We start from the raw sequence: 25,970 nt of genomic DNA on the forward strand, positions 1-25,970 counted from the left end.
GAGTGGGGAACAGGCTGAAAAATTGGAGCACATAGAGGTAAGTAAGGAGGATGTCCTCAAACAGATAGACAGGTTAAAATGCGGCAAATCACCGGGTCCGGACGGGATCCACCCAAGGGTTCTGAAGGAACTAAGACAAGAAATAGCGGACACAATCCAGCATGTTTGCAACCTATCCTTAAGAACTGGAGAGGTACCAGAGGACTGGAGATTGGCGAATGTCACACCTATCTTCAAAAAGGGATCGAGGGGTGACCCCGGGAACTACAGGCCGGTGAGCCTGACTTCAATTATAGGGAAGATGGTGGAAGCTATGATCAAGGACAGCATTTGCGAACACATTGAGAGAAATGGCCTACTGAGAAAAAGCCAGCACGGATTCTGTAAGGGAAGGTCGTGCTTAACGAACCTTCTGTACTTCTTTGAGGGAATAAGCAGTCGGGTGGACAATGGGGAACCCGTCGACATCATTTACCTCGATTTCCAAAAGGCTTTCGACAAGGTTCCACATGAAAGGCTGCTTAGAAAGCTGTGGAACCACGGGGTGGGAGGGGATGTGCACAGATGGATCGAGCACTGGTTGTCGGGTAGACTGCAGAGGGTCGGAGTAAAGGGCCAATTTTCTGACTGGCGGGGAGTCACGAGCGGTGTGCCACAGGGATCGGTGCTGGGGCCGTTACTCTTCAACATATTTATCAATGACCTGGAAAAGGAGGCAAAGTGCGAGGTTATAAAATTTGCAGACGATACCAAACTGTGCGGCAGAGTTAGCTCCAGGGAGGAGTGTGAGGACCTGCAAAGGGACCTAGACAAGCTGGAAGACTGGGCAAACAAATGGCAAATGCGCTTTAACGTGAAAAAATGTAAGGTCATGCATATAGGGAAAAAGAACCCGTTGTTCAACTACAAAATGGGGGGGGGGCATTGTTGGGAGAAAGCAGTCTTGAGAGAGACTTGGGTGTGCTGGTGGATGCATCACTGAAGCCATCTGCACAGTGCGCAGCGGCCTCGAAAAAAGCCAACAGGATGCTGGGCATCATAAAGAGGGGCATAACAACCAGGACGCGGGAAGTCATCATGCCATTGTATCGATCGATGGTGCGTCCTCATCTGGAATACTGCGTTCAATATTGGTCGCCATACCTCAAGAAAGACATGGCGGTACTTGAGAGAGTCCAAAGGAGAGCAACGAAACTGGTAAGAGGGCTGGAACACTGCCCATACGCCGAGAGGTTGGACAGGCTGGGGCTCTTCTCTCTGGAAAAAAGGAGGCTCAGGGGTGATATGATAGAGACCTTCAAGATCATGAGGGGCATAGAGAGGGTGGATAGGGACAGATTCTTCAGGCTGAAGGGGACAACAGGTACGAGGGGGCATTCGGAGAAACTCAAGGGAGATAGGTTCAAAACAAATGCAAGGAAGTTTTTCTTCACCCAAAGGGTCGTGGACACTTGGAATGCGCTACCGGAGGAAGTGATCGGGCAGAGTACGGTACAGGGATTCAAACAGAGACTGGACAGATTCCTGGGGGATAAAGGATCGTGGGATACTGAGAAAGTATAGAAACCCAACCAGGTCGTGCATGTGCAAGACCGGAGGGCTAGGACTTCGATGGGAAGATAGGACTCATCAGGAAACCAAGGTGGCATGGGGGCCCCTTCGGATGATTTAGACAGGTCATGACCTGTTTGGGCCGCCGCGGGAGCGGACTGCTGGGCTAGATGGACCTATGGTCTGACCCGGCGGAGGCACTGCTTATGTGCTTATGTTCTTATGTTCTTATGTACCACTCAGCCAATCATTAACCCATGCAATTAGTGTCTCACCTAACCCCATCGATTTCATCTTGCTTAACAGTCTACGGTGTGGGACGCTGTCAAAAGCTTTACTGAAATCCAAGTACACTATGTCCAGAGATTCTCCCGAGTCTAGCTTCCCTGTTACCCAATCAAAGAAGCTGATAAGATTGGATTGACTTTATCTACTACTTTTGATCCAATAAATTCCAAAAGTTGTTTAGGCTCAAAGAAAAGAAAATTCTTATCTTGATAAGATACATAACACTTTGCAGGAAATTTAACAAGAAATGTAGCCCCCAAAGCAAGAGTTCTTGGCCTCAAGGACAAGAACTCCTTCCTACGTCTCTGGTTCCTCTGAGCTAAATCTGGAAAAACTCGAACATTAGAGCCCAAAAACTTATCATTTATATGACGAAAATACATACGAAGAAATAATTCCCTATCACTCTCCAAGGCTAGAGTCAACAACATGGTAGTTCTATGGGTGACAACTTCAAGGGAATTTTCCAGAAATGAAGACAAATTCATATCCATTGCTTTATCCACTGGAATTTCTGTAGGAGTGGATTTCCCTTGTGGTGGTGTCTTTATATTCGGATAGTAAGCTCTAACGATTGGAGGTAAATTTTCTGGTGGAACGGCTAAAGTTTCACAAAAATATTTCCTAGCCATCTCAACTGGTGATAAAATAGGACATTTTGGAAAATTCAAAAATCTTAAATTATTTTTCCTCAGTTGATTTTAAAAATTCTTCATCTTACGGGAAACATAAGATCTCTCCTTAACCAGTTCCATTTGTAGCTTCTTTACATCATTTAAATTATTTTCCTGTTTCTCCAGCCTTTCTTTCAAATTAATAAGACATACCCCTTGTTGTTCCACCTTAGAAAAGATAGTTCCATAATCTGTTTTAATAGTAGATGAAGTCAATTTGAGATTGGAATCCATGACTGATATGGCCTGCCACAGCGCCTCCATATCTATTTTGTCTGATTTTTTCATCTCCCCAAAGCTGATAGTATTCCCTCCCGAAGCGCCTCTCACCTCTTCCTCTAAAGTGCAGGGAGATTTCTGGTAGTTCCCATCTCCTCCTTCATCCGAAGGGCTTAATGGGGATGTCCCTCTTGTGCTGGGGTCAAGCTCTCCCTCTCGGGGCTGCCGGATTCCAGCCGTTCCCTGCACTGATGCACTTCCAGGCTGGGGAGGAACCAGCCTCTGTTCGGGACTCAACGTAGCCCAACTCTCAGCGTTGAGGTTCCCCGAAAGTTCTGGGCTTCCTCCCAAAGTAGTTTGGGTCTCCTCACCCGAACGAGCAAAGACGCTCGTTAACGTCGTCTGGATCAGCCGTTGAGGGGGCTCGACCGCCGGAGGGACCAAGCGGGAAACTCCCTTCCTCTTCCCCATATCGCTACCAAGAAGGAAACACACAACGCGGGTCCAGATACAATGAGCAGCACAGCTCGCTCAGGCATCTGCTCCCGACACCATCTTGATTTCCGGGCGACCCTGATCTATTTTATTCTTATGTAATTTACCTTTGTTTTCTTTCCTATCATGATTTTGTATTTCTCATTTTTATCCTTCCCTTTTAGCCTCTCTTTTATATTTCAAATTTTTGTCTTATTGTTCTCCTGTTTTTGTTATTTTACAATTTAAGATATTTTTGTGCGGTATATCAAGATTAAATAAACTTAACATTTTTATATGAGGGAGGGGTTGTTAAATGATTGGCCCCGGGTGTCACATACCCCAGGTTCGCCACTGTCCACATCATTTGTTTGCCCAGGACAGATTCTGTCATGTGCTGTTATTTCTGTTAGCAACATGCAGAATGGAGAAAGCAATTCCTGTCCACCTCTTTTCCCATTCTCTGTTTCTATGTAGAACACATCTTCCCTGTCTCGCAACCTCAGAGTCACCTTTGACTCCTCTCTCTTTCAAAAGACCACTAAAACCTATCATTTCTTTCTCTCTATATCACCAAAATCTGACCTTCCCTTTCTGAGCACACTACCAAAACCCTTACCCACACCCTTTTCACCTGTCGCCTAGATTACTGCTACTTGTTTCTCACAGGTCTACTAAACCCATCTCTGTTTCCTTCAATTCATTCAAAATTCTGCTGCATGACTTATATTCCGCCAGTGTCGCTTTGCTCACGTTACCCCTCTCCTCAAATCATTTCATCAGCTTCCTATCCAGTCATTCACTCTGCAGCTCCTCATTATCTCTCCTTATATTTCTCCCTGGGAACTCCACGCTGTACCCTTCTCCTCTACTGCCAACTCCATCCCTTCTATCTTGCTGCACCATATCCCTGGAACAGACTTCCTGAGTCAGGACATAAAGCTCAGTTTCTGGCAATAGTCAAATTTTTTCAAGGCTGCTTTTAAATCCTCTCATTCACTTGGTAAAGTACTCATGTCTGTTTTATCATTCCCCCTGTGAGAAATTCCCTAATCTCTATTTCTCCTATTTGTTTTAATTATATTGTAAGCTCTATTAAGCAGTGATCATCTCTTACGTGTTTCTATACCACTGCTAGATCTACGCAGTGCAGTACATTAAATTACTGTATATACTCAAATATAAAATGGCCAAAAAAATGGGGGTCCCGGTTTATATTCAGGTTACCACCTCTACCCCCCTTCCAAAATTATTGCAGGCCGCTGCCCTCCCTGTCCAAGCCTGAGGCTCATACCTCTACTGATGATCGTCGGTGGAGGTGCAGCGGGCAGGAGCGAACTTTCCAAGTTCCTACCCCGCTGCTAACTAGCTGCCTGTGAGCGTCATCGGCCACTGAGAAGAAGCACGAGAAGGCGCGCGATTTTGCGCTGCTGCTCAGTGCTGAGTGGCTTCCTTAATGGTTCCCGCAAATTAGGGAGGGTGCAAAGTCTGACGGGAGAAGGAAGGAAGGGGGCTGGGTACAATGCCTGACAGGGGAGGGAAGGAAGGAAGTGGGCTGGGAGCAATGCCCGACAGGGGAGGGAAGGAAGGAAGGAAGGAAGGAAGGGGGCTGAGTGCAATGCCTGACAGGAGAGGGAGGGAAGGAAGGAGGCTGGGTGCAATCCCTAACAGGGGAGGGAGGGAAGGGTGCTGCGTGCTGTGCCTAGCAAAAAGGGAGCTGGGTGCAGAGCCTGACAGAGCAGGGCACTTGACTATTAAGCCATCCAACTTATATGCGAGTCAACCATTTTTCCTCCTCTTTTTGGGGAAAAAGGGAATCTCGACTTATATTCGGATCAACTTATATTTGAGTATACACGGTATAAGTAGTGGTAGTAAGAGGTCTCCCGTGGTAGAAATGATTTTATGTGTAACATAGTAAATGATGGCAAATATGATCTGAATGGTCCATCCAGACTGCCCAAACATACATTCTATAATTTAATGATTTAATTTAAATTGTTCTTTTTCTTAGAAATTTTTGGGCCAGAAACCCAGAGCTCTGCCCAGTATTATGCATCTACTGGAGTCTCCATTGAAGCCGACTCCTGCTCATCTAAACCATCCTAGCCCATCCTCAACTGAATGGCCATATACGTGACACAGACTGTGCAAGTCTGCCCAGTACTAGCCTTAGTTCTTCAATATATACCATTATTTTCTGATTAGAGATCCTCTTTGTTCATCCCATGCTTTTTTGAACTCTGTCACCGCTTTCCTGTCTACCACCTCCCTCGGGAGCACATTCCAGGCATCAACCACCCTCTCCATAAAGAAGAATTTCCTCGCATTACTCTTGAGTCTACCACCCCTCAACCTTAGATTATGCTCTCTGGTTTTACCATTTTCCTTTCTCTGGAAAATATTTTATTCTACGTTAATACCTTTCATATACTTGAATGTCTGAATCATACCTCCCCTGTCCCTCTTTTCCTCTAGGATATACATATTCAGGGCTTCCAGTCTCTGATCACACATCTTTTGGCTCAAACCTCCTACCATTTTCGTCGCCTTCCTCTGGACTACAAGTCTTCTTATATCCTTTGCCAGATATAGTCTCCAAAATTGAACACAGTACTCCAAGTGGGGCTTCACCAACGACCTGTACAGGGGCATCAACACCTTTCTTCTACTGGCTACACCTCTTTCTATATAGCCCAGCATCTTCTGGCAACAGCCACTGCCTTGTCACACTGTCTCTTTGCCTTTAGATTTTCAGACACTATCACCCCAAGGTCCCTCTCCCTATCCATGCATATCAGCTTCTCACCTTCCAGCACATACGGCTCCTTCTGATTTCTAATCCCCAAATGCATTACTCTGCACTGCACTGAATTTTAGTTGCCAGATATTAGACCATTCCTCTAACTTTTGCAGATCCTTTTTCATGTTTTTCACTCCCTCCTCGGTGTCTACTCTGCAATAAATCTTGGCATCATCCGCAAAAAGGCAAACCTTTCCTTCTAACGCTTCAACAATGTCGCTCACAAACATATCGCCCCAATACCCATCCCTGAGGGACTCCACTACTCATCTTTCCTTCCTCTGAGCGAATTCCATTAACCACCACCCTCTGGCGTCTGTCCGTCAACCAGATTCTAATCCAGTTCACCATTTTGGGTCCTAAATTCAACCCATCAAGTATACTGTATACTTTAGAGGAAAAGCAGGAGGGGAGATATGATAGAAATGTTTAAATACCTTTGTGGCGTAAATGCTAAGAGTCGAGTCTTTTTCATTTGATAGGAAGTTCTGGAATGAGAGGGCATAGGATGAAGCTAAGAGGTGATAGGCTCAGGTGTAATCTATGGAAATACTTTTTTTTACAGACAGGAAAAACTAAAGGTCAGGGCTCTTCAGCTTGGAAAAGCGATGGCTGAGGGGAGATATGACTGAAGGCTACAAAATCCTGAGTGGAGTAGAACGGGTACAAGTGTACAATTTTCACTCCGTCAAAAATGACAAAGACTAGGGGACACTCGATGAAGTTACAGGGAAATACTTTTTAAAACCAATAGGAGGAAATATTTTTTCACTCAGAGAATAATTAAGCTGTGGAATGCGTTGCCAGAGGTTGTGGTAAAAGCGGATAGCGTAGCTGGTTTTAAGAAAGGTTTGGAGGAATTCCTGGAGTCTGTTATGCCCTGGATTGGTAGCATGGAACATTGCTACTGTTTGGGTTTTGGCCAGGTACTAGTGACCGTGAGTGAGCTTGATGGACCAGTAAGGCTATTCTTATGTTGGTAGATGTACGGAACAGTCTCCCGGAAGAGGTGGTGGAAACAGAGACTGTCTGAATTCAAGAAAGCGTGGGGCAGGCACGTGGGATCAATTAGGGAGAGGAGGAGATAGTGGATGCTGTAGATGGGCCATTTGGCTTTTATCTGCTATCATGTTTCTATGCTTTATGAAGAGATTCACCTAAGGCTGTATACAGCAAGTACAGTTTAACCTAAAAGTTACAACTTTGTTAACAGATGCCCAAATATAATCCAAGAGGTAAACTTGAAATCAGGAGTTAACAATCTAGGTGGCCCTGCCCCTCAATATCTCTTGCTTCTCTCTTCTTATACACCTCCCAGAGAATTCTGTTCCTCAGATATGCTGCTCTTAGATTTATCCTTCGTTTCTTTCATCTAGCTGCCTCCTATGCCTGGAATGAATTAGCCAAATTTGTCCGTCAAGCCCCTTCCCTTGTTTAAAAGCAGACTGAAACCCCACCTTTTTCATATAACCATCAATCCTTAACCCTACTCCTCTGCCCTTTAACCCAGCCAGCTGATTAACCATTCCCCTTAACTGTTTAGACTGTAAGCTCTTTGGAGCAGGGACTGATTTCTTCTTTGTGACTGTGCAGCACTGCGTGCATCTGGTAGTACTATAGAAGTAATTAATAGCATTTATTTATTTAACAATTTATATACTGCATAAAAATGCGGTTTACACATTGCTTACATACATAATATCCTGTAGTAGGTACACTGATATCTTCTGCCCAATGTGCAGCAGCGGCTAAAAAAGCAAACAGGATGTTAGGAATTAGGAAAACAAGGCCTCTCTATCACTCCATGGTGGAACCTCACAGAGTATTGCATTCAGTTCTGGTCGCCCTATCTCAAGATAGAGCTGAATTAGGAAATGATCAAAGGATGGGACTCCTCTCATATGAGGAAAGGCTAAAGAGATTAGGGCTCTTCAGCTTGAAAAAGAGAAGGCTGAGGGGAGATATGGTTTGTGGTCTTCAAAATCCTGAACGAGTGGTATAGAACAGATACAAGTGAATCGATTTTTGACTCTTTCAAAAATTAGAAAAATTAGGGGACAATCAAGTTACATGGAAATATCTTTAAACAAATAGGAGGAAGTTTATTCACTCACCAAATAGTTAAGCTCTGGATCTTGTTGCCAAAGGATGTGGTAACACTGCTTACGGTAGCTGGGTTTAAAAAAAGGTTTGGACAAATTCCTGGAGGAAAAGTCCATAGTCTGCTATTGAAACAGACATGGGGGAAGCCACTGCTTGCCCTGGATCAGTAGCATGGAATGCTGCTACTCTTTGGGGGTACTTGTGACCTGGATTGGCCACTGTGAAGACGGGCTACTGGGCTAGATGGACCACTGATCTGACTCCCTATGACTAGTCTTATGTTCGGAGAGCTGAAAATGGGATGGAAGAAGCTCAGGTACCAGGTTGCCCAACACCTAAAAACAAGCATCTGTTTCCTTGCACAGAACAGGTAAGGAAGAGAGCAGAAGTGAGAGAAAAGTGTAGATCAACATTTTTTGTTCAGGTTCCTAAAAGTATGTGGGGTCAAAAAAAAAAAAAAGACAGAGAGCAGAAGCCAACATTTAACTTTCTTTGCTATCTGAACAAAAAGTAAATAATTAAATATTGCCTCATACCATGCGCCAACAATGTGCAAACAGCCATGATTTTGGCTAACATTCATCTTTCCAACATGTGAAAAGTGTATGAGGTGAGGAAGTTCAGTACGATTGGACACTCACAACTCGGCCCCCCAACATACCTTTAGCCTGCCAAACAGTTCTCATCTCTCTTCTGTACAGTTCATTGGTCAAAAGTAGTAAGTAGATTGCAAGCTAGGATGACATCATTCAGGACAGTTGGCCAAACTACTAAAGTATTAAGCAGACAGAGAATCTGAAACAGAATCAAAAACTGCTCTGGAGCTCTTCTGCCTTGATGTCTTGGCTTCCGAGAACTCCCTACAAGCACCTCTGTGCTTCCACAAATACTGCTCTATACCCTGTAGGAGACAAGCCCTCTGGAAGAGGTGCTGTAACCAGAAAAGTTTTATTGGCCCTGTTTTCAGTGCAACTGCATCAGACTGCCCAATAAGAGGCTCTTACAATCAGGACTGGTGGTGGTGGTGGTGGGTAGAGACAGTCGCCGTGGGCATTTAGCACTGAGGACTTATCTTTTAAATATTTTCTTTTGTTAAAGCTTCTGTTAAATGTCTTACTCTTGTTTAGATTGTAATTCACAGAGTAATGTCCAGTATCTTCATTTGTAACCACATTGAACTCCGCTGGAGGAAAGTCACGAGCGGAGTTCCGCAGGGGTCTGTACTTGGACCGCTGCTGTTCAATGTATTTATTAATGACCTGGAAACGGGGACGAAATGTGAAGTTATAAAATTTGCGGACGACACTAAACTCTGTAGAAGGGTTAGAACTACGGAAGAGTGTGAGGACCTACAAAGGGACCTAAACAAACTGGAGGAGTGGGCGAATAAATGGCAGATGAAATTCAATGTAGGGAAATGCAAGGTCATGCATATAGGGAGAAAGAACCCGATGTTCAGCTACCAAATGGGGGGATTAGTATTAACGGGAAGTAACTTTGAAAGAGATTTGGGTGTACTGATGGATACAACAATGAAGTCAACGGCGCAATGCGCAGCAGCCGCGAAGAAGGCAAACAGAATGTTGGGTATTATTAAAAAGGGTATTACGACCAGAACAAAAGAAGTCATCCTGCCGTTGTATCGGGCAATGGTGTGCCCGCACCTGGAGTACTGTGTTCAATATTGGTCACCATACCTTAAGAAGGATATGGCAATACTTGAGAGAGTGCAGAGGAGAGCGACACGAATGATTAAGGGCATGGAAAACCTTTCATACACTGAAAGATTGGAGAGGCTGGAGCTCTTCTCCCTGGAAAAGTAGAGACTCAGAGGAGACATGATACAGACCTACAAGATCATGAAGGGCATAGAGAAAGTGGAGAGAGATAGATTCTTCAAATTTTCAAAACATAAAAGAACAAGAGGGCATTCGGAAAAATTGGAAGGGGATAGATTCAAAACAAATGCTAGGAAGTTTTTCTTTACTCAGCGGGTGGTGGACACCTGGAATGCGCTTCCAGAGGACGTAATAGAGCAGAGTACGGTACTGGGGTTTAAGAAAGGATTGGACAATTTCCAGTTGGAAAAGGGGATAGAGGGGTATAGATAGAGGATTACTGCACAGGTCCTGGACCTGTTGGGCCGCCATGTGAGCGGACTGCTGGGCACGATGGACCTCAGGTCTGACCCAGCAGGGCTCATTTTCAAAAGAGAAAAACACCCCAAAAGTGCCAAATTGCTATTTTCAAGACCTATTTTCTAGAAGGATTTCTATGCTGTTCGTCTACAGTTCATTTAAAGCACAAGGAGGCGTGTTAGAGGCATGGTATGAGTGGGACTAGGGCGGGCTCATGACTTAGAACATAAGAGATGCCGCTGCTGGGTCAGACCAGTGGTCCATCATGCCCAGCAGTCCGCTCATGCGGTGGCCCAAAGACCAGTGCCCTAACTGAGACTAGCCCTACCAGCCCTTGTTCAGCAAGAACTTGTCTAACTTTTTCTTGAATCCCTGGAGGGTGTTTTTCCCTATGACAGCCTCCAGGAGAGCATTCCAGTTTTCCACCACTCTCTGGGTGAAGAAGAACTTCCTTACATTTGTATGGAATCTCCTTTCAACTTTAAAGAGTGCCCTCTTGTTCTCCCTACCTTGGAGAGGGTGAACAATCTGTCCTTATCTACTAAGTCTATCCCCTTCAATACCTTGAATGTTTCGATCTTGTTCCCTCTCAATCTCCTCTGTTCAAGGGAGAAGAGGCCCAGTTTCTCTAATCTTTTGCTGTATGGCAGCTCCTCCAACCCCTTAACCATCTTAGTCGCTTTTCTCTGGACCCTTTCGAGTAGTACCATGTCCTTCTTCATGTACGGCGACCAGTGCTGTACGCAGTAATCCAGGTGAGGACGCACCATGGCTCGGTACAGCGGCATGATAACCTTTTCCAATCTGTTCGTGATCCCCTTCTTTATCATTCCTAGCATTCTGTTTGCCCTTTTCGCCGCCGCCGCACATTGCATAGACGGCTTCATCGACTTGTCAATCAAAACTCCCAAGTCCCTTTCCTGGGAGTTCTCTCCAAGAACCGCCCCAGACATCCTGTACTCTTGCCTGAGATTTTTATTACTGACATGCATCACTTTACATTTATCAACATTGAATCTCATCTGCCATGTTGATGGCCATTCCTCGAGCCTGGTTATGTCACTTTGTAGATCTTTGCAATCCCCCTGCGTCTTTACTACTCTGAATAACTTTGTGTCATTCGCAAATTTAATCACTTCGCTCGACGTACCTATGTCCAGATCGTTTATAAAGATGTTGAAGAGTATGGGTCCAAACACCGAGCCCTGCGGCACCCCACTGGTGACACTCTTCCAGTCTGAGTATTGCCCCTTTACCCCCAGTTTTTAATCCACGTGAGTATTTCTCCCTCGATTCCATGGCTCGCAATTTTCCGAAGTAGTCGTTCATGCGGAACCTTGTCGAATGCCTTCTGAAAGTCCAGATATACAATGTCGACCGGGTCGCCCTTATCTATCTGCCTGTTACTCCCTCGAAGGGATGTTTTTCTGCCAGAATCAAACATTCTAGGAAACATCCAGGGGCTAGACCTATTTTAGAAATAAATAAAGGTGCCAAAACTGACCAGATATCCACTGGAGGAATGGAAGCATGACCCCCTTCCCACCCCCTAAAGATGTGAATGAAACACAGCTGCAGATGTTATGGCCAGTCCTACGAGAGCAGCAAAGCAGGTCAGTGCCCTGGACTCCAGAGGAGAGAACCTGGGCCCATATCTCACTCCAACTACTACACTTGTGAGCCTACCAAGACCCACCCAAATCCCACTGTACCCACATATAGGCGACACCTGCAGACTAAGGGCTATAGTGGTGCTGAACAGTTGGGTCCGGCAAGTTTTGGAGGACTCGCCATACACTAAAAGGGTGTTATGGCAAGACGTTTACCTGGGACCCTTTATGTGACGTTCACTGCAGTGCACCCCCCCAGAGTGCCCCACTATTCTGCTGGGATGTCTGTATGGCCAGTCTACAAACAATGCTGGCCTTTCCTACATCAACAAAAAGAAAAAATCCAACAAGGTCTGCAGCAAACCAAGCAACAAGCAAAAAACAAAACACAATCTGCAAACTATGTACAGGATGCAGGCCAAGTTTATTATACCAGAAGAAATGCAGTAAATATACAACCTGAGCAGGAGAAAAGCAGCTACATAGAGAGGAAGAGGGAGAGAGAAGCCAAAGGGGGAAAAGCAGATAAAACAGCAGGAGAGAGAAGCAGAGGCAGGAGACCAAGAGGGGAATTGGTGAGAGTTAGCTTTGACTGGGTAACAAAAAACAAAAAACTGGATGAGGGTGAGTCCCTGGATATTGTGTATTTAGACTTTAGCAAGGCTTTTGATAGTGTTCCACACTGTAGGTTATTGAACAAGATGTACTCGTTAGGACTAGGAAAAACACCGACAGCATGGGTTCAAGACTGGCTTAGCGGCAGACTTAAGAGTAATGGTGAACGGTATCCCCTCAAAAACGTCAAAGGTGACCAGCAGAGTGCTACAGGGCTCGGTATTGGGCCTGATGCTATTTAATATCTTTATTAGGGATCTAACTCAGGGACTTCGAGGCAACATTGCATTATTTACTGATGATGCAAAACTATGCAACATTGTGGGCAGAGCAACCGGGCCCAGCACTATGGAGAAGGACCTGCTTTTGTAAATCGTAAGCACTAATGTAATGTAGCATACTGTGTCATATATTGATTGCAATTTCAATATTTTTGTTGCTGTAATCGTCTATTGCTTATGTTTGACTTCTTGCTGTACACTGCCCTGAATGAATTCCTTGAAAAAGGAGGTATATAAGTCCCAATTAATAAATAGGCAGCTTACAGCATTTAATAGTTCAAATTAAGGATGTCCCTGCCCAAAAGAACTTGGTGTGTCCTTATCTAACTCCTATTCCAACATTAATCTCCTTTCCTCCCCTACTTTAATGTCAGCAGCCTCCTATGATGTGAGCTGGAAGCTGTTTGCGTAAGCCTCTCCCCACCCTCCATGCTGCCAGCTGGAGGGAGATCAGAAAAGCATATTGCAATCACATTATCAGCATGAGAAGTTCTACATATGGGCTGTGGTGTTGGTGTGGGAGGGGGGAATGATTTTCAAAATAACCAATATAAATCAGATGAAATGTCAAGATGACTACTAGGTTGTGGTGCTGCTCTCACATGCCCCATTCTCCCGGCCGAGCACAGTGTATTGATGCACCTTCTTATCCAGTTTGTCTATCTTGAGTAGACTGTAAGCTCTTCTGAGCAGGGACTGTCTCTTTTGTGTTGTGATGTACAACGTTGTCTAGCTCAGTGTTTCTTAACTCGGTCCTGCAGTTCCCCCCTTGCTGGTAGGGTTTTCAGGATATCCACAATGAATATGCATAAACTTTATTTGCATACGCTGCCTCCATTATATGCAAATTTATTTCAACCATATTCCTTGTGAACATCCTGAAAACCCGACTGGCAAAGGGGTACTCCAGGACCGAGTAGAGAAACACTGGTCTAGCTACCCTGGATGCCTAGAATGAACTACCCCAGTTGATCTGTCACACCCCATCCCTTGCTTAAAAGCAACCTGAAACTCCAACTTTTTGACCCATAACCCTACTACCACTGCTCCCCACCCCAGCAAGCAAATTAACCATCCACCAACCTGGCATCCTGCAGATAAGCTCTTCTGAGCAGGGACTGTCGCCCCCCAGCCTGTCATCCTGTAGATAAGCTCTTCTGAGCAGAGACTGTCGCCCCCCAGCCTGTCATCCTGTAGATAAGCTCTTCTGAGCAGGGACTGTTGCCACCCCCAGCCTTTCATCCTGTAGATAAGCTCTTCTGAGCAGGGACTGTCGCCCCCCCTAGCCTGTCATCCAGTAGATAAGCTCTTCTGAGCAGGGACTGTCGCCCCCCTCCAGCCTGTCATCCAGTAGATAAGTTCTTCTGATCAGGGACTTTCACCCCCCCCCAGCCTGTCATCCAGTAGATAAGCTCTTCTGAGCAGGGACTGTCGCCCCCCCCAAGCCTGTCATCCTGTAGATAAGCTCTTCTGAGCAGAGACTGAAGCCCCCCCCCAAGCCTGTCATCCTGTAGATAAGCTCTTCTGAGCAGGGACTGTCGCCCCCCCAGCCTGTCATCCAGTAGATAAGCTCTTCTGAGCAGGGACTGACGCCCCCCCCACCCTGTCATCCAGTAGATAAGCTCTTCTGAGCAGGGACTGTCTCCCCCCCAGCCTGTCATCCTGTAGATAAGCTCTTCTCAGCAGGGACTGTCTCCCCCCCAGCCTGTCATCCTGTAGATAAGTTCTTCTGAGCAGGGACTGTCGTCCCCCCCCAGCCTGTCATCCTGTAGATAAGCTCTTCTGAGCAGAGACTGTTGCCCCCCCAGCCTGTCATCCAGTAGATAAGCTCTTCTCAGCAGGGACTGTCTCCCCCCCAGCCTGTCATCCTGTAGATAAGTTCTTCTGAGCAGGGACTGTCGTCCCCCCCCAGCCTGTCATCCTGTAGATAAGCTCTTCTGAGCAGAGACTGTCGCCCCCCAGCCTGTCATCCTGTAGATAAGCTCTTCTGAGCAGGGACTGTTGCCACCCCCAGCCTTTCAACCTGTAGATAAGCTCTTCTGAGCAGGGACTGTCGCCCCCCCTAGCCTGTCATCCAGTAGATAAGCTCTTCTGAGCAGGGACTGTCGCCCCCCTCCAGCCTGTCATCCAGTAGATAAGCTCTTCTGATCAGGGACTTTCACCCCCCCCCAGCCTGTCATCCAGTAGATAAGCTCTTCTGAGCAGGGACTGTCGCCCCCCCCCAAGCCTGTCATCCTGTAGATAAGCTCTTCTGAGCAGAGACTGAAGCCCCCCCCAAGCCTGTCACCCAGTAGATAAGCTCTTCTGAGCAGGGACTGTCGCCCCCCCAGCCTGTCATCCAATAGATAAGCTCTTCTGAGCAGGGACTGACGCCCCCCCACCCTGTCATCCAGTAGATAAGCTCTTCTGAGCAGGGACTGTCTCCCCCCCAGCCTGTCATCCTGTAGATAAGTTATTCTGAGCAGGGACTGTCGCCCTCCCCACAGCCTGTCATCCAGTAGATAAGCTCTTCTGAGCAGGGACTGTTGCCCCCCCAGCCTGTCATCCAGTAGATAAGCTCTTCTCAGCAGGGACTGTCTCCCCCCAGCCTGTCATCCTGTAGATAAGTTATTCTGAGCAGGGACTGTCGCCCCCCCCCACAGCCTGTCATCCAGTAGATAAGTTCTTCTGAGCAGGGACTGTTGCCCCCCAGCCTGTCATCCAGTAGATAAGCTCTTCTCAGCAGGGACTGTCCCCCCTAGCCTGTCATACAGTAGATAAGCTCTTCTGATCAGGGACTTTCACACACCCCAGCCTGTCATCCAGTAGATAAGCTCTTCTGAGCAGGGACTGTCCCCCCCCCCAGCCTGTCATCCTGTAGATAAGCTCTTCTGAGCAGGGACTGACGCCCCCCCCAAGCCTGTCATCCTGTAGATAAGCTCTTCTGAGCAGGGACTGACGCCCCCCCCCCAGCCTGTCATCCAGTAGATAAGCTCTTCTGAGCAGGGACTGTCGCCCCCCAGCCTGTCATCCTGTAGATAAGCTCTTCTGAGCAGAGACTGTCGCCCCCCAGCCTGTCATCATGTAGATAAGCTCTTCTGAGCAGGGACTGTTGCCACCCCCAGCCTTTCATCCTGTAGATAAGCTCTTCTGAGCAGGGACTGTCGCCCCCCCTAGCCTGTCATCCAGTAGATAAGCTCTTCTGAGCAGGGACTGTCGCCCCCCTCCAGCCTGTCATCCAGTAGATAAGTTCTTCTGATCAGGGACTTTCACCCCCCCCAGCCTGTCATCCAGTAGATAAGCTCTTCTGAGCAGGGACTGTCGCCCCCCCCCCAAGCCTGTCATCCTGTAGATAAGCTCTTCTGAGCAGAGACTGAAGCCCCCCCCAAGCCTGTCATCCTGTAGATAAGCTCTTCTGAGCAGGGACTGTCGCCCCCCCAGCCTGTCATCCAGTAGATAAGCTCTTCTGAGCAGGGACTGACGCCCCCCCACCCTGTCATCCAGTAGATAAGCTCTTCTGAGCAGGGACTGTCTCCCCCCCAGCCTGTCATCCTGTAGATAAGCTCTTCTCAGCAGGGACTGTCTCCCCCCCAGCCTGTCATCCTGTAGATAAGTTCTTCTGAGCAGGGACTGTCGTCCCCCCCCCAGCCTGTCATCCTGTAGATAAGCTCTTCTGAGCAGAGACTGTTCCCCCCCCCGCCTGTCCTCCAGTAGATAAGCTCTTCTCAGCAGGGACTGTCTCCCCCCCCGCCTGTCATCCTGTAGATAAGTTCTTCTGAGCAGGACTGTCGTCCCCCCCCAGCCTGTCATCCTGTAGATAAGCTCTTCTGAGCAGAGACTGTCGCCCCCCAGCCTGTCATCCTGTAGATAAGCTCTTCTGAGCAGGGACTGTTGCCACCCCCAGCCTTTCAACCTGTAGATAAGCTCTTCTGAGCAGGGACTGTCGCCCCCCCTAGCCTGTCATCCAGTAGATAAGCTCTTCTGAGCAGGGACTGTCGCCCCCCTCCAGCCTGTCATCCAGTAGATAAGCTCTTCTGATCAGGGACTTTCCCCCCCCCCCAGCCTGTCATCCAGTAGATAAGCTCTTCTGAGCAGGGACTGTCGCCCCCCCCCCAAGCCTGTCATCCTGTAGATAAGCTCTTCTGAGCAGAGACTGAAGCCCCCCCCAAGCCTGTCACCCAGTAGATAAGCTCTTCTGAGCAGGGACTGTCGCCCCCCCCAGCCTGTCATCCAATAGATAAGCTCTTCTGAGCAGGGACTGACGCCCCCCCACCCTGTCATCCAGTAGATAAGCTCTTCTGAGCAGGGACTGTCTCCCCCCCAGCCTGTCATCCTGTAGATAAGTTCTTCTGAGCAGGGACTGTCGCCCTCCCCACAGCCTGTCATCCAGTAGATAAGCTCTTCTGAGCAGGGACTGTTGCCCCCCCAGCCTGTCATCCAGTAGATAAGCTCTTCTCAGCAGGGACTGTCTCCCCCCAGCCTGTCATCCTGTAGATAAGTTATTCTGAGCAGGGACTGTCGCCCCCCCCCCACAGCCTGTCATCCAGTAGATAAGTTCTTCTGAGCAGGGACTGTTGCCCCCCAGCCTGTCATCCAGTAGATAAGCTCTTCTCAGCAGGGACTGTCCCCCCTAGCCTGTCATACAGTAGATAAGCTCTTCTGATCAGGGACTTTCACACACCCCAGCCTGTCATCCAGTAGATAAGCTCTTCTGAGCAGGGACTGTCCCCCCCCCCAGCCTGTCATCCTGTAGATAAGCTCTTCTGAGCAGGGACTGACGCCCCCCCCAAGCCTGTCATCCTGTAGATAAGCTCTTCTGAGCAGGGACTGACGCCCCCCCCCAGCCTGTCATCCAGTAGATAAGCTCTTCTGAGCAGGGACTGTCTCCCCCCAGCCTGTCATCCTGTAGATAAGTTCTTCTGAGCAGGGACTGTCGTCCCCCCACAGCCTGTCATCCTGTAGATAAGCTCTTCTGAGCAGGGACTTTCACCCTCCCAGCCTGTCATCCAGTAGATAAGCTCTTCTGAGCAGAGACTGTCCCCCCTTCCAGCCTGTCATCCAGTAGATAAGCTCTTCTGAGCTGGGACTGTCTCCCCCCAGCCTGTCATCCTGTAGATAAGCTCTTCTGAGCAGGGACTATCGCCCACCCCAAGCCTGTCATCCTGTAGATAAGCTCTTCTGAGCAGGGACTGACGCCCCCCAGCCTGTCATCCAGTAGATAAGCTCTTCTGAGCAGGGACTGTCTCCCCCCCAGCCTGTCATCCAATAGATAAGCTCTTCTGAGCAGGGACTGTCGCCCCCCTACAGCCTGTCATCCTGTAGATAAGCTCTTCTGAGCAGGGACTGTCGCCCCCCCCCCACAGCCTGTCATCCTGTAGATAAGCTCTTCTGAGCAGGGACTTTCACCCTCCCAGCCTGTAATCCAGTAGATAAGCTCTTCTGAGCAGAGACTGTCCCCCCTTCCAGCCTGTCATCCTGTAGATAAGCTCTTCTGAGCAGAGACTGTCGCCCCCCCCCAAGCCTGTCATCCTGTAGATAAGCTCTTCTGAGCAGGGACTGACGCCCCCCCAGCCTGTCATCCAGTAGATAAGCTCTTCTGAGCAGGGACTGACGCCCCCCCAGCCTGTCATCCTGTAGATAAGCTCTTCTGAGCAGGGACTGTCGCCCCCCCCTGCCTGTCACCCAGTAGATAAGCTCTTCTGAGCAGGGACTGTCGCCCCCCCACAGCCTGTCATCCTGTAGATAAGCTCTTCTGAGCAGGGACTTTCACCCCCCCAGCCTGTCATCCAGTAGATATGCTCTTCTGAACAGGGACTGTCTCTCCCCCAGCATGTCATCCTGTAGATAAGTTCTTCTGAGCAGGGACTGTCGCCCCCCCCCACAGCCTGTCATCCAGTAGTTAAGCTCTTCTGAGCAGGGACTTTCACCCCCCCAGCCTGTCATCCAGTAGATATGCTCTTCTGAACAGGGACTGTCTCTCCCCCAGCATGTCATCCTGTAGATAAGTTCTTCTGAGCAGGGACTGTCGCCCCCCCCCCCCACAGCCTGTCATCCAGTAGTTAAGCTCTTCTGAGCAGGGACTGTCGCCCCCCCAGCCTTTCATCCTGTAGATAAGCTCTTCTGAGCAGGGACTATCGCCCCCCCTAGCCTGTCATCCAGTAGATAAGCTCTTCTGAGCAGGGACTGTCGCCCCCCCCACAGCCTGTCAACCTGTAGATAAGCTCTTCTGAGCAGGGACTTTCACCCCCCCAGCCTGTCATCCAGTAGATAAGCTCTTCTGAGCAGGGACTGTCCCCCCCTCCAGCCTGTCATCCTGTAGATAAGCTCTTCTGAGCAGGGACTGTCGCCCCCACCCCCCCAGCCTGTCATCCAGTAGATAAGCTCTTCTGAGCTTGGACTGATGCCCCCCCCAGCCTGTCATCCTGTAGATAAGCTTTCTGAGCAGGGACTGACACCCCCCAGCCTGTCATCCAGTAGATAAGCTCTTCTGAGCAGGGACTGACGCCCCCCCCCAGCCTGTCATCCTGTAGATAAGCTCTTCTGAGCAGGGACTGTCCCCACCTCCAGCCTGTCATCCTGTAGATAAGCTCTTCTGAGCAGGGACTGTCCCCCCCTCCAGCCTGTCATCCTGTAGATAAGCTCTTCTGAGCAGGGACTGTCCCCCCCTCCAGCCTGTCATCCTGTAGATAAGCTCTTCTGAGCAGGGACTGTTGCCCCCCCAAGCCTGTCATCCTGTAGATAAGCTCTTCTGAGCAGGGACTGATGCCCCCCCAGCCTGTCATCCAGTAGATAAGCTCTTCTGAGCAGGGACTGACGCCCCCCCAGCCTGTCATCCAGTAGATAAGCTCTTCTGAGCAGGGACTGTCGCCCCCCCACCAAGCCTGTCACCCTGCAGATAAGCTCTTCTGAGCAGGGACTGACGCCCCCCCCAGCCTGTCATCCAGTAGATAAGCTCTTATGAGCAGGGACTGACGCCCCCCCTAGCCTGTCATCCTGTAGATAAGCTCTTCTGAGCAGGGACTGACGCCCCCCCTAGCCTGTCATCCAGTAGATAAGCTCTTCTGAGCAGGGACTGACGCCCCCCCAGCCTGTCATCCAGTAGATAAGCTCTTCTGAGCAGGGACTGACGCCCCCCCAGCCTGTCATCCTGTAGATAAGCTCTTCTGAGCAGGGACTGACGCCCCCCCAGCCTGTCATCCAGTAGATAAGCTCTTCTGAGCAGGGACTGACGCCCCCCCCAGCCTGTCATCCTGTAGATAAGCTCTTCTGAGCAGGGACTATCCCCCCCTCCAGCCTGTCATCCTGTAGATAAGCTCTTCTGAGCAGGGACTTTCCCCCCCTCCAGCCTGTCATCCTGTAGATAAGCTCTTCTGAGCAGGGACTGTCGCCCCCCCCCAAGCCTGTCATCCTGTAGATAAGCTCTTCTGAGCAGGGACTGACGCCCCCCCCAGCCTGTCATCCTGTAGATAAGCTCTTCTGAGCAGGGACTGACGCCCCCCCCCGCCTGTCATCCAGTAGATAAGCTCTTCTGAGCAGGGACTGACGCCCCCCAAGCCTGTCATCCTGTAGATAAGCTCTTCTGAGCAGGGACTGTCGCCCCCCAAGCCTGTCATCCTGTAGATAAGCTCTTCTGAGCAGGGACTGACGCCCCCCCACAGCCTGTCATCCAGTAGATAAGCTCTTCTGAGCAGGGACTGACGCCCCCCCAGCCTGTCTTCCAGTAGATAAGCTCTTCTGAGCAGGGACTGACGCCCCCCCAACCTGTCATCCAGTAGATAAACTCTTCTGAGCAGGGACTGACGCCCCCCCTAGCCTGTCATCCTGTAGATAAGCTCTTCTGAGCAGGGACTGTCCCCCCTTCCAGCCTGTTATCCAGTAGATAAGCTCTTCAGAGCAGGGACTGACGCCCCCCCCCCAGCCTGTCATCCAGTAGATAAGCTCTTATGAGCAGGGACTGACGCCCCCCCTAGCCTGTCATCCTGTAGATAAGCTCTTCTGCGCAGGGACTGACGCCCCCCCAGCCTGTCATCCAGTAGATAAGCTCTTCTGAGCAGGGACTGACGCCCCCCCAGCCTGTCATCCAGTAAATAAGCTCTTCTGAGCAGGGACTGACGCCCCCCCCCAGCCTGTCATCCTGTAGATAAGCTCTTCTGAGCAGGGACTGTTGCCACCCCCAGCCTCTCATCCTGTAGATAAGCTCTTCTGAGCAGGGACTGTCGCCCCCCCCTAGCCTGTCATCCTGTAGATAAGCTCTTCTGAGCAGGGACTGTCGCCCCCCTCCAGCCTGTCATCCAGTAGATAAGCTCTTCTGATCAGGGACTTTCACCCCCCCAGCCTGTCATCCTGTAGATAAGCTCTTCTGAGCAGAGACTGACGCCCCCCCAAGCCTGTCATCCTGTAGATAAGCTCTTCTGAGCAGGGACTGTCGCCCCCCCCAAGCCTGTCTTCCTGTAGATAAGCTCTTCTGAGCAGGGACTGACGCCCCCCCCAGCCTGTCATCCTGTAGATAAGCTCTTCTGAGCAGGGACTGTCGCCCCCCCTATGCTTGTCATCCTGTAGATAAGCTCTTCTGAGCAGGGACTGACGCCCCCCCCAGCCTGTCATCCAGTCGATAAGCTCTTCAGAGCAGGGACTGACGCCCCCCCCCCCAGCCTGTCATCCAGTAGATAAGCTCTTCTGAGCAGGGACTATCGCTTCTACAGCGCTGTATGTCTACTAGAAGCAGAAGCTTCCTCCTTCCATTCTCTTCTTTGCTGATCTTTGGCACAGGCGCCCCCCCCTCCCCTCGGCCTCTCTGTCCTGGGCCTCCTGCCGCTTCCTTCCGGGGGGGGGGGAACGGACCGGACCCTCCCCCCCTTCTTCCCTCCTCTTTAGAGTTATAAACAGTGCTCCTGCTTCTTGGGGAGGGGGTCCGGACCCACCCCTCTGTCTTTTTAATGAAGCCGGAACCTCCCCCCCCTTACGCCCCCTCCCCCCATATCTTGCTTCAGTCTTACCTTCCGGTCGCGAGAGAGAGAAACACTTTCGGCCCCGCCGCAGTTTATAAGCAGTGCGAGCTGACCTCAACAGCCGGGAAGAGGCGTCGGCACCCCGCGGCCAATCAGAGCGCAGCCAGGGTCCGTGCCCCTCTCCCGCCTTCAGCAGAGGGCGGGGAAGGGGCGAACGCGTCAGCACACGCCATTGGTGCCTGCCCATCGATTTGCATGCGACCCAGACGATCCGAGGTGTTTTGCCAGACATTCTTGGCGCTGCTGCTGCTCTGAGCTGTTTCCTAGTCAACCGATTTGCGTTCCAAACTTCATTCTCGAAGTTCCGTATATCAAGCCTCATTCTTGTGCACCAATAGCTTCTTTCATTGGGTTTCAAACCTCATTCTGGTCCACCAATGCTTTTTTTCCTGACTTTCAAGCCTCCAATACTATCCCTCATTGCAGTTCAAGCCTCATTCTAGTCCTCCAACTGCTTCTTACAAGTGGGATTCAGGCCTCGCTCTGGTGCTGCATCCTACTGTTTTTCGTACAAGGGACCGGGGCAGTGGCGTACCTAGCATATGTGACACCCGGGGGTCCATCAATTCAAAGCCCGGTCCACCGCCGCCACTGCTTCTTGCCTTCTTCCCGACATCAATTCTAACATCTATTCTAAGTGGCGATTGGCTGGCCCGGAACTTCCTCTCCAACGTCAAAATTGACATCGGGAAGAAGACAAGAAGCAGCGGCGGCGGATCGGGCTTTGAATTGATGGACCCCGGAGGGAGGTAAAGCGATCGCACGTGCCAGTGTCCCCGTGCACAACTTCAGGACGCTGTCCCTGAAAACGGGACATCCGGAAACGGGACTGTCGCGTTGAAAATGGGACATATGGTCACCTTACTTTCACCACCCCGTCCCCGCAGCATCCATACAAGCCATTCTGCAATATTTAGCTTATTCTTTCCTTATAAATCAAAGTTCCTGCTGCTGAACCAGAGAAAGAGATGTTCAGCTGGCAGGGCTTTGTTTATACATTTTTATAAACACAATTAATATACTACTTTATCCTGGTGGCTTGCGATCGCTGGCTAATGGATGCCTAACTAAGTAGCTCTGTGTACCCAGGATACTTTTTATTGATTTTTGATCGCGGATATCAAGTTTAAAAACAAAAAACAAAACTTCTTTTGCTAAATATGGCTGCCTCGAAACAAATTAATTTAGAAACAGCTTTTTCGGGTGGAAAATCAAAAAGAAGTGAGCAAGATCTGTCAGCACCGTCCAGGGTTCCCTTACCTGAAGATTCACCAGATAAAATCAGTATAAGGGAAGAATTAAGAATATCCGAGAACTATTACAGGGCAACGCAGAAAAGCTTGCTACTGTAATTGAAGAGGTAACATGTTTATCTCATAAAATGGATGGCATTACAATAAGGATGGACAATGTGGAAAGTAGATTAGAAAAAACAGAGTCAGCAGTTATAACATTTCAAAAAACATGTTTAAAAAGTCAGAAAATACAACAAGATTTCTCAGCACAAATTGAAAATCTAGAGAATCGTGCAAGAAGGCAAATATAAGACTTTTAGGACTACCGGAAAATTCAGAGGGGAAAAATGCTGTAGCCTTTATAGAAATGCTTATTCCGAAACTGATACCACTGTTATCTAAATTTCCATTTGAAGTGGAAAGGGCACACAGAATTCCTATAAAAATAAATAATGGCTATACTGGTCCAAGACCTTTAATATTCTGTGTTCTGCAGTATCAACAAGCATTTGAAATTCTTCAAATCGCTAAACAAAACAAAAATTTGAATTACAAGGATGCAAAAATCTTATTGGTACCGGATTTTGCAAAGAGAATTGCAGATACCAGGAAACAATTTCTTCAATTAAGACCTCAGTTAAAACAGCTAGGGGCTCAATACGGTCTTTTTTACCCAGCTGTTATGCGGGTAACATATCAAAACAAATCTTTACATTTTGAAGACCCAGTAAAGTTAAAATAATTTATATCACAACAAACAACGCCAATGGAATTGAAGGAGTCTGGGACTGGTTTTCCTAAGTGTTGAACTAAGTTTTCTCTTTAATAAAATGCTGAATTATGTTTAGCTGCAGACCTAACTTATCTCATGTTCTAGCCTGCCTGTACTGGGTTTTTTAGCTTGGACATTCTAACTTCTTATGGCTATCTCAGCATAAACAACATGTAACAGAAAGACTGCAGGGCCTAGATAAGTGACTTGCTAGTGACCTGCTAGTGTGAGCTGAGGACCAATGATTGTTAAGAAAAGTATCACGTGAAAAGTTTTTTCTAGAATTCAGTTGTATAGCCAGAAGAATGTATAAATATCTCTGTAACGTCCTGGTTTCGGCACTTCTGAAGCCAGCTTGGAGCTCGGAAGTCGCATATGTATGCTAATAAACCATCTGTGCTTTCTTCAAGTCTCTAGGTTTTTTGGCTGCCCAAAGTGACCTTTCAGAATGAGAATTCTTATTCAAATTAAATGTATTTTGTGATGGATCAGTTGGTATGTTTCATTAGAATGACTTTATCAATAATGGTTAATGCTAAAGAAGTGTCAGTTTTTTAAATTATTGGGTCTTGTTTTTTAAGATCAACAAATGGAGTTGGTATAACTTTCAACAGTGTTCTCTGGATAGGAAATATTTTACAGGATAGGGATAGGGTTAAATATTTTACAGTTTAACAGCTAAACATTTTTCATATGTGGCTTTCTGATTGGACAGTTTCCTTTGGTCCCGCCTCATTCTATATTTCCAGTAATATCGTCACTTTGACACTATTTAAGGGATTATAATATCTTTTACCAGACGAGTTCTTATAGTTTTGAAGAAATCAAGTCGGACATACATTAACTGACTTTGCACTGTCTACTGGCTTTTAAGAGATTCTATACAGATGGAACAGTAAAATTAATATTATGGAAGCTCCAATGATTCAATCTTAGGCACCGAGGATGTGGAAGCATCGGGCCTGAAGAAAGAGATAAGGTGGGTCATTGAGAGCCAGCGCGTGCCAACCTGGGCCACGTTTACACAACACTGCAGCTAACGTCGAAGGGAATAGCAGTTGGTCTATGTCGTTTTAATGGGTCATTTCCCTTTTCTACATAGCATGAGGAGAGCTTTGATAGACATCATTAATTTGATTTCAACCCTTTCTCTGTTGCTGTCTGCTATACCTAAAGAGAAGAAGGCCAAGGGGAAGAAGGTGGCTCCAGCCCCTTCTGTAGTCAAGAAGCAGGAGGCCAAGAAGGCTGTCAATCCACTGTTCGAGTAGAGACCCAATAATTTTGGTAAGGGTCAAGATATTCAGCCAAAGCGTGATCTGACTCGCTTTGTGAAATGGCCTCGTTACATTCGACTGCAGCGCCAGAGGTCAATTCTTTATAAGAGTTTGAAAGTGCCTTCTTCAATCAACCAGTTTACCCAGGCTTTGGACCATCAGACAGCTACACAGCTTTTTAAATTGTTTCACAAATACAGACCTGAAACCAAACAAGAGAAAAAGCAGAGGTTGCTGGCCCAGGCAGAACAGAAAGCTGTAGGCATGGGAGATACTCATACTAAGAGACACAGTGACAACTCTGAGAATAAGAAGGCTCAAGAATAAGAATAAGAAGGTTGTTAAATATCTTGTATCTTAGAGACAGCCTCAAAAGACCAATATTGTAAGACTAGTGGAGGATATGGTGAATAAGATCCAAAATATACACAATGAAAATAAGCATTCTTAAATTGCAATGTTTTTACATCATTTTATTTTCTGTACTTAATTGTTCTGAGTATGGTATAATAGATAGCACAGTATAATTGAATTTTGGTAATCCAATGAGTCATAAAATAGAAAGTGGTGAGTTATTGAAATATTGAGAAAGGAAGGGAATTGTAAATCTAAGTAAGTTATGGAAGGGATATGCACATTATGTCTGATATTTATGTGTCTTTTGACTAAAAGGTCACACATTTAACAGCATGTGTTCCGCCACTAATTTCTTTCAAATGGGATGATCAGTGACACTCAGAAAAGCACACAGACAATATAAAGCATAAACAATCACACTTTATTATACACACATATATATATATATATATATATATAAGAATAAAATAGCATCACCGTGATTCTGGGCAACACCATCCTTCACAATCAGGAATCCTTGCAATTGATAAGAGGGTCGACACGGGCTGTCCCTTGGTTGCAATGAAAAATTGATTCTCAGGTTAGAGGC

The 25,970-nt window shown here is 47.9% G+C and overlaps 1 protein-coding gene across 8 annotated transcripts in view; it reads right to left on the reverse strand.

Annotated features, from left to right (window-relative positions):
- LOC117354790 (ornithine aminotransferase, mitochondrial-like) overlaps nucleotides 1–21,990 on the reverse strand; it is a 34,764-nt gene extending 12,774 nt beyond the window's left edge. Inside the window, exons 1-2 of one of the 8 annotated variants that reach the window (XR_004538253.1) lie at nucleotides 21,732–21,747; nucleotides 7,705–7,757 (exon numbers count right to left, since the gene is read on the reverse strand). Coding sequence is in view for 6 of the 8 variants with exons in the window: in XM_033932764.1 (XP_033788655.1) it covers nucleotides 7,701–7,757; nucleotides 21,732–21,975 (301 nt within the window). In the remaining 2 variants the exon portion in view is untranslated. Of the gene's footprint in view, nucleotides 1–7,700; nucleotides 7,758–8,773; nucleotides 8,814–13,839; nucleotides 13,864–21,731 lie in introns of those variants that run through there. The other 7 variants (XR_004538254.1, XM_033932764.1, XM_033932768.1 and 4 more) reach the window with 7 other exon arrangements.
- Between the last annotated feature and the right edge of the window lie 3,980 nt (nucleotides 21,991–25,970).

Source organism: Geotrypetes seraphini, chromosome 2 (assembly GCF_902459505.1).
Source record: "Geotrypetes seraphini chromosome 2, aGeoSer1.1, whole genome shotgun sequence".
NCBI classification, from domain to species: domain Eukaryota; kingdom Metazoa; phylum Chordata; class Amphibia; order Gymnophiona; family Dermophiidae; genus Geotrypetes; species Geotrypetes seraphini.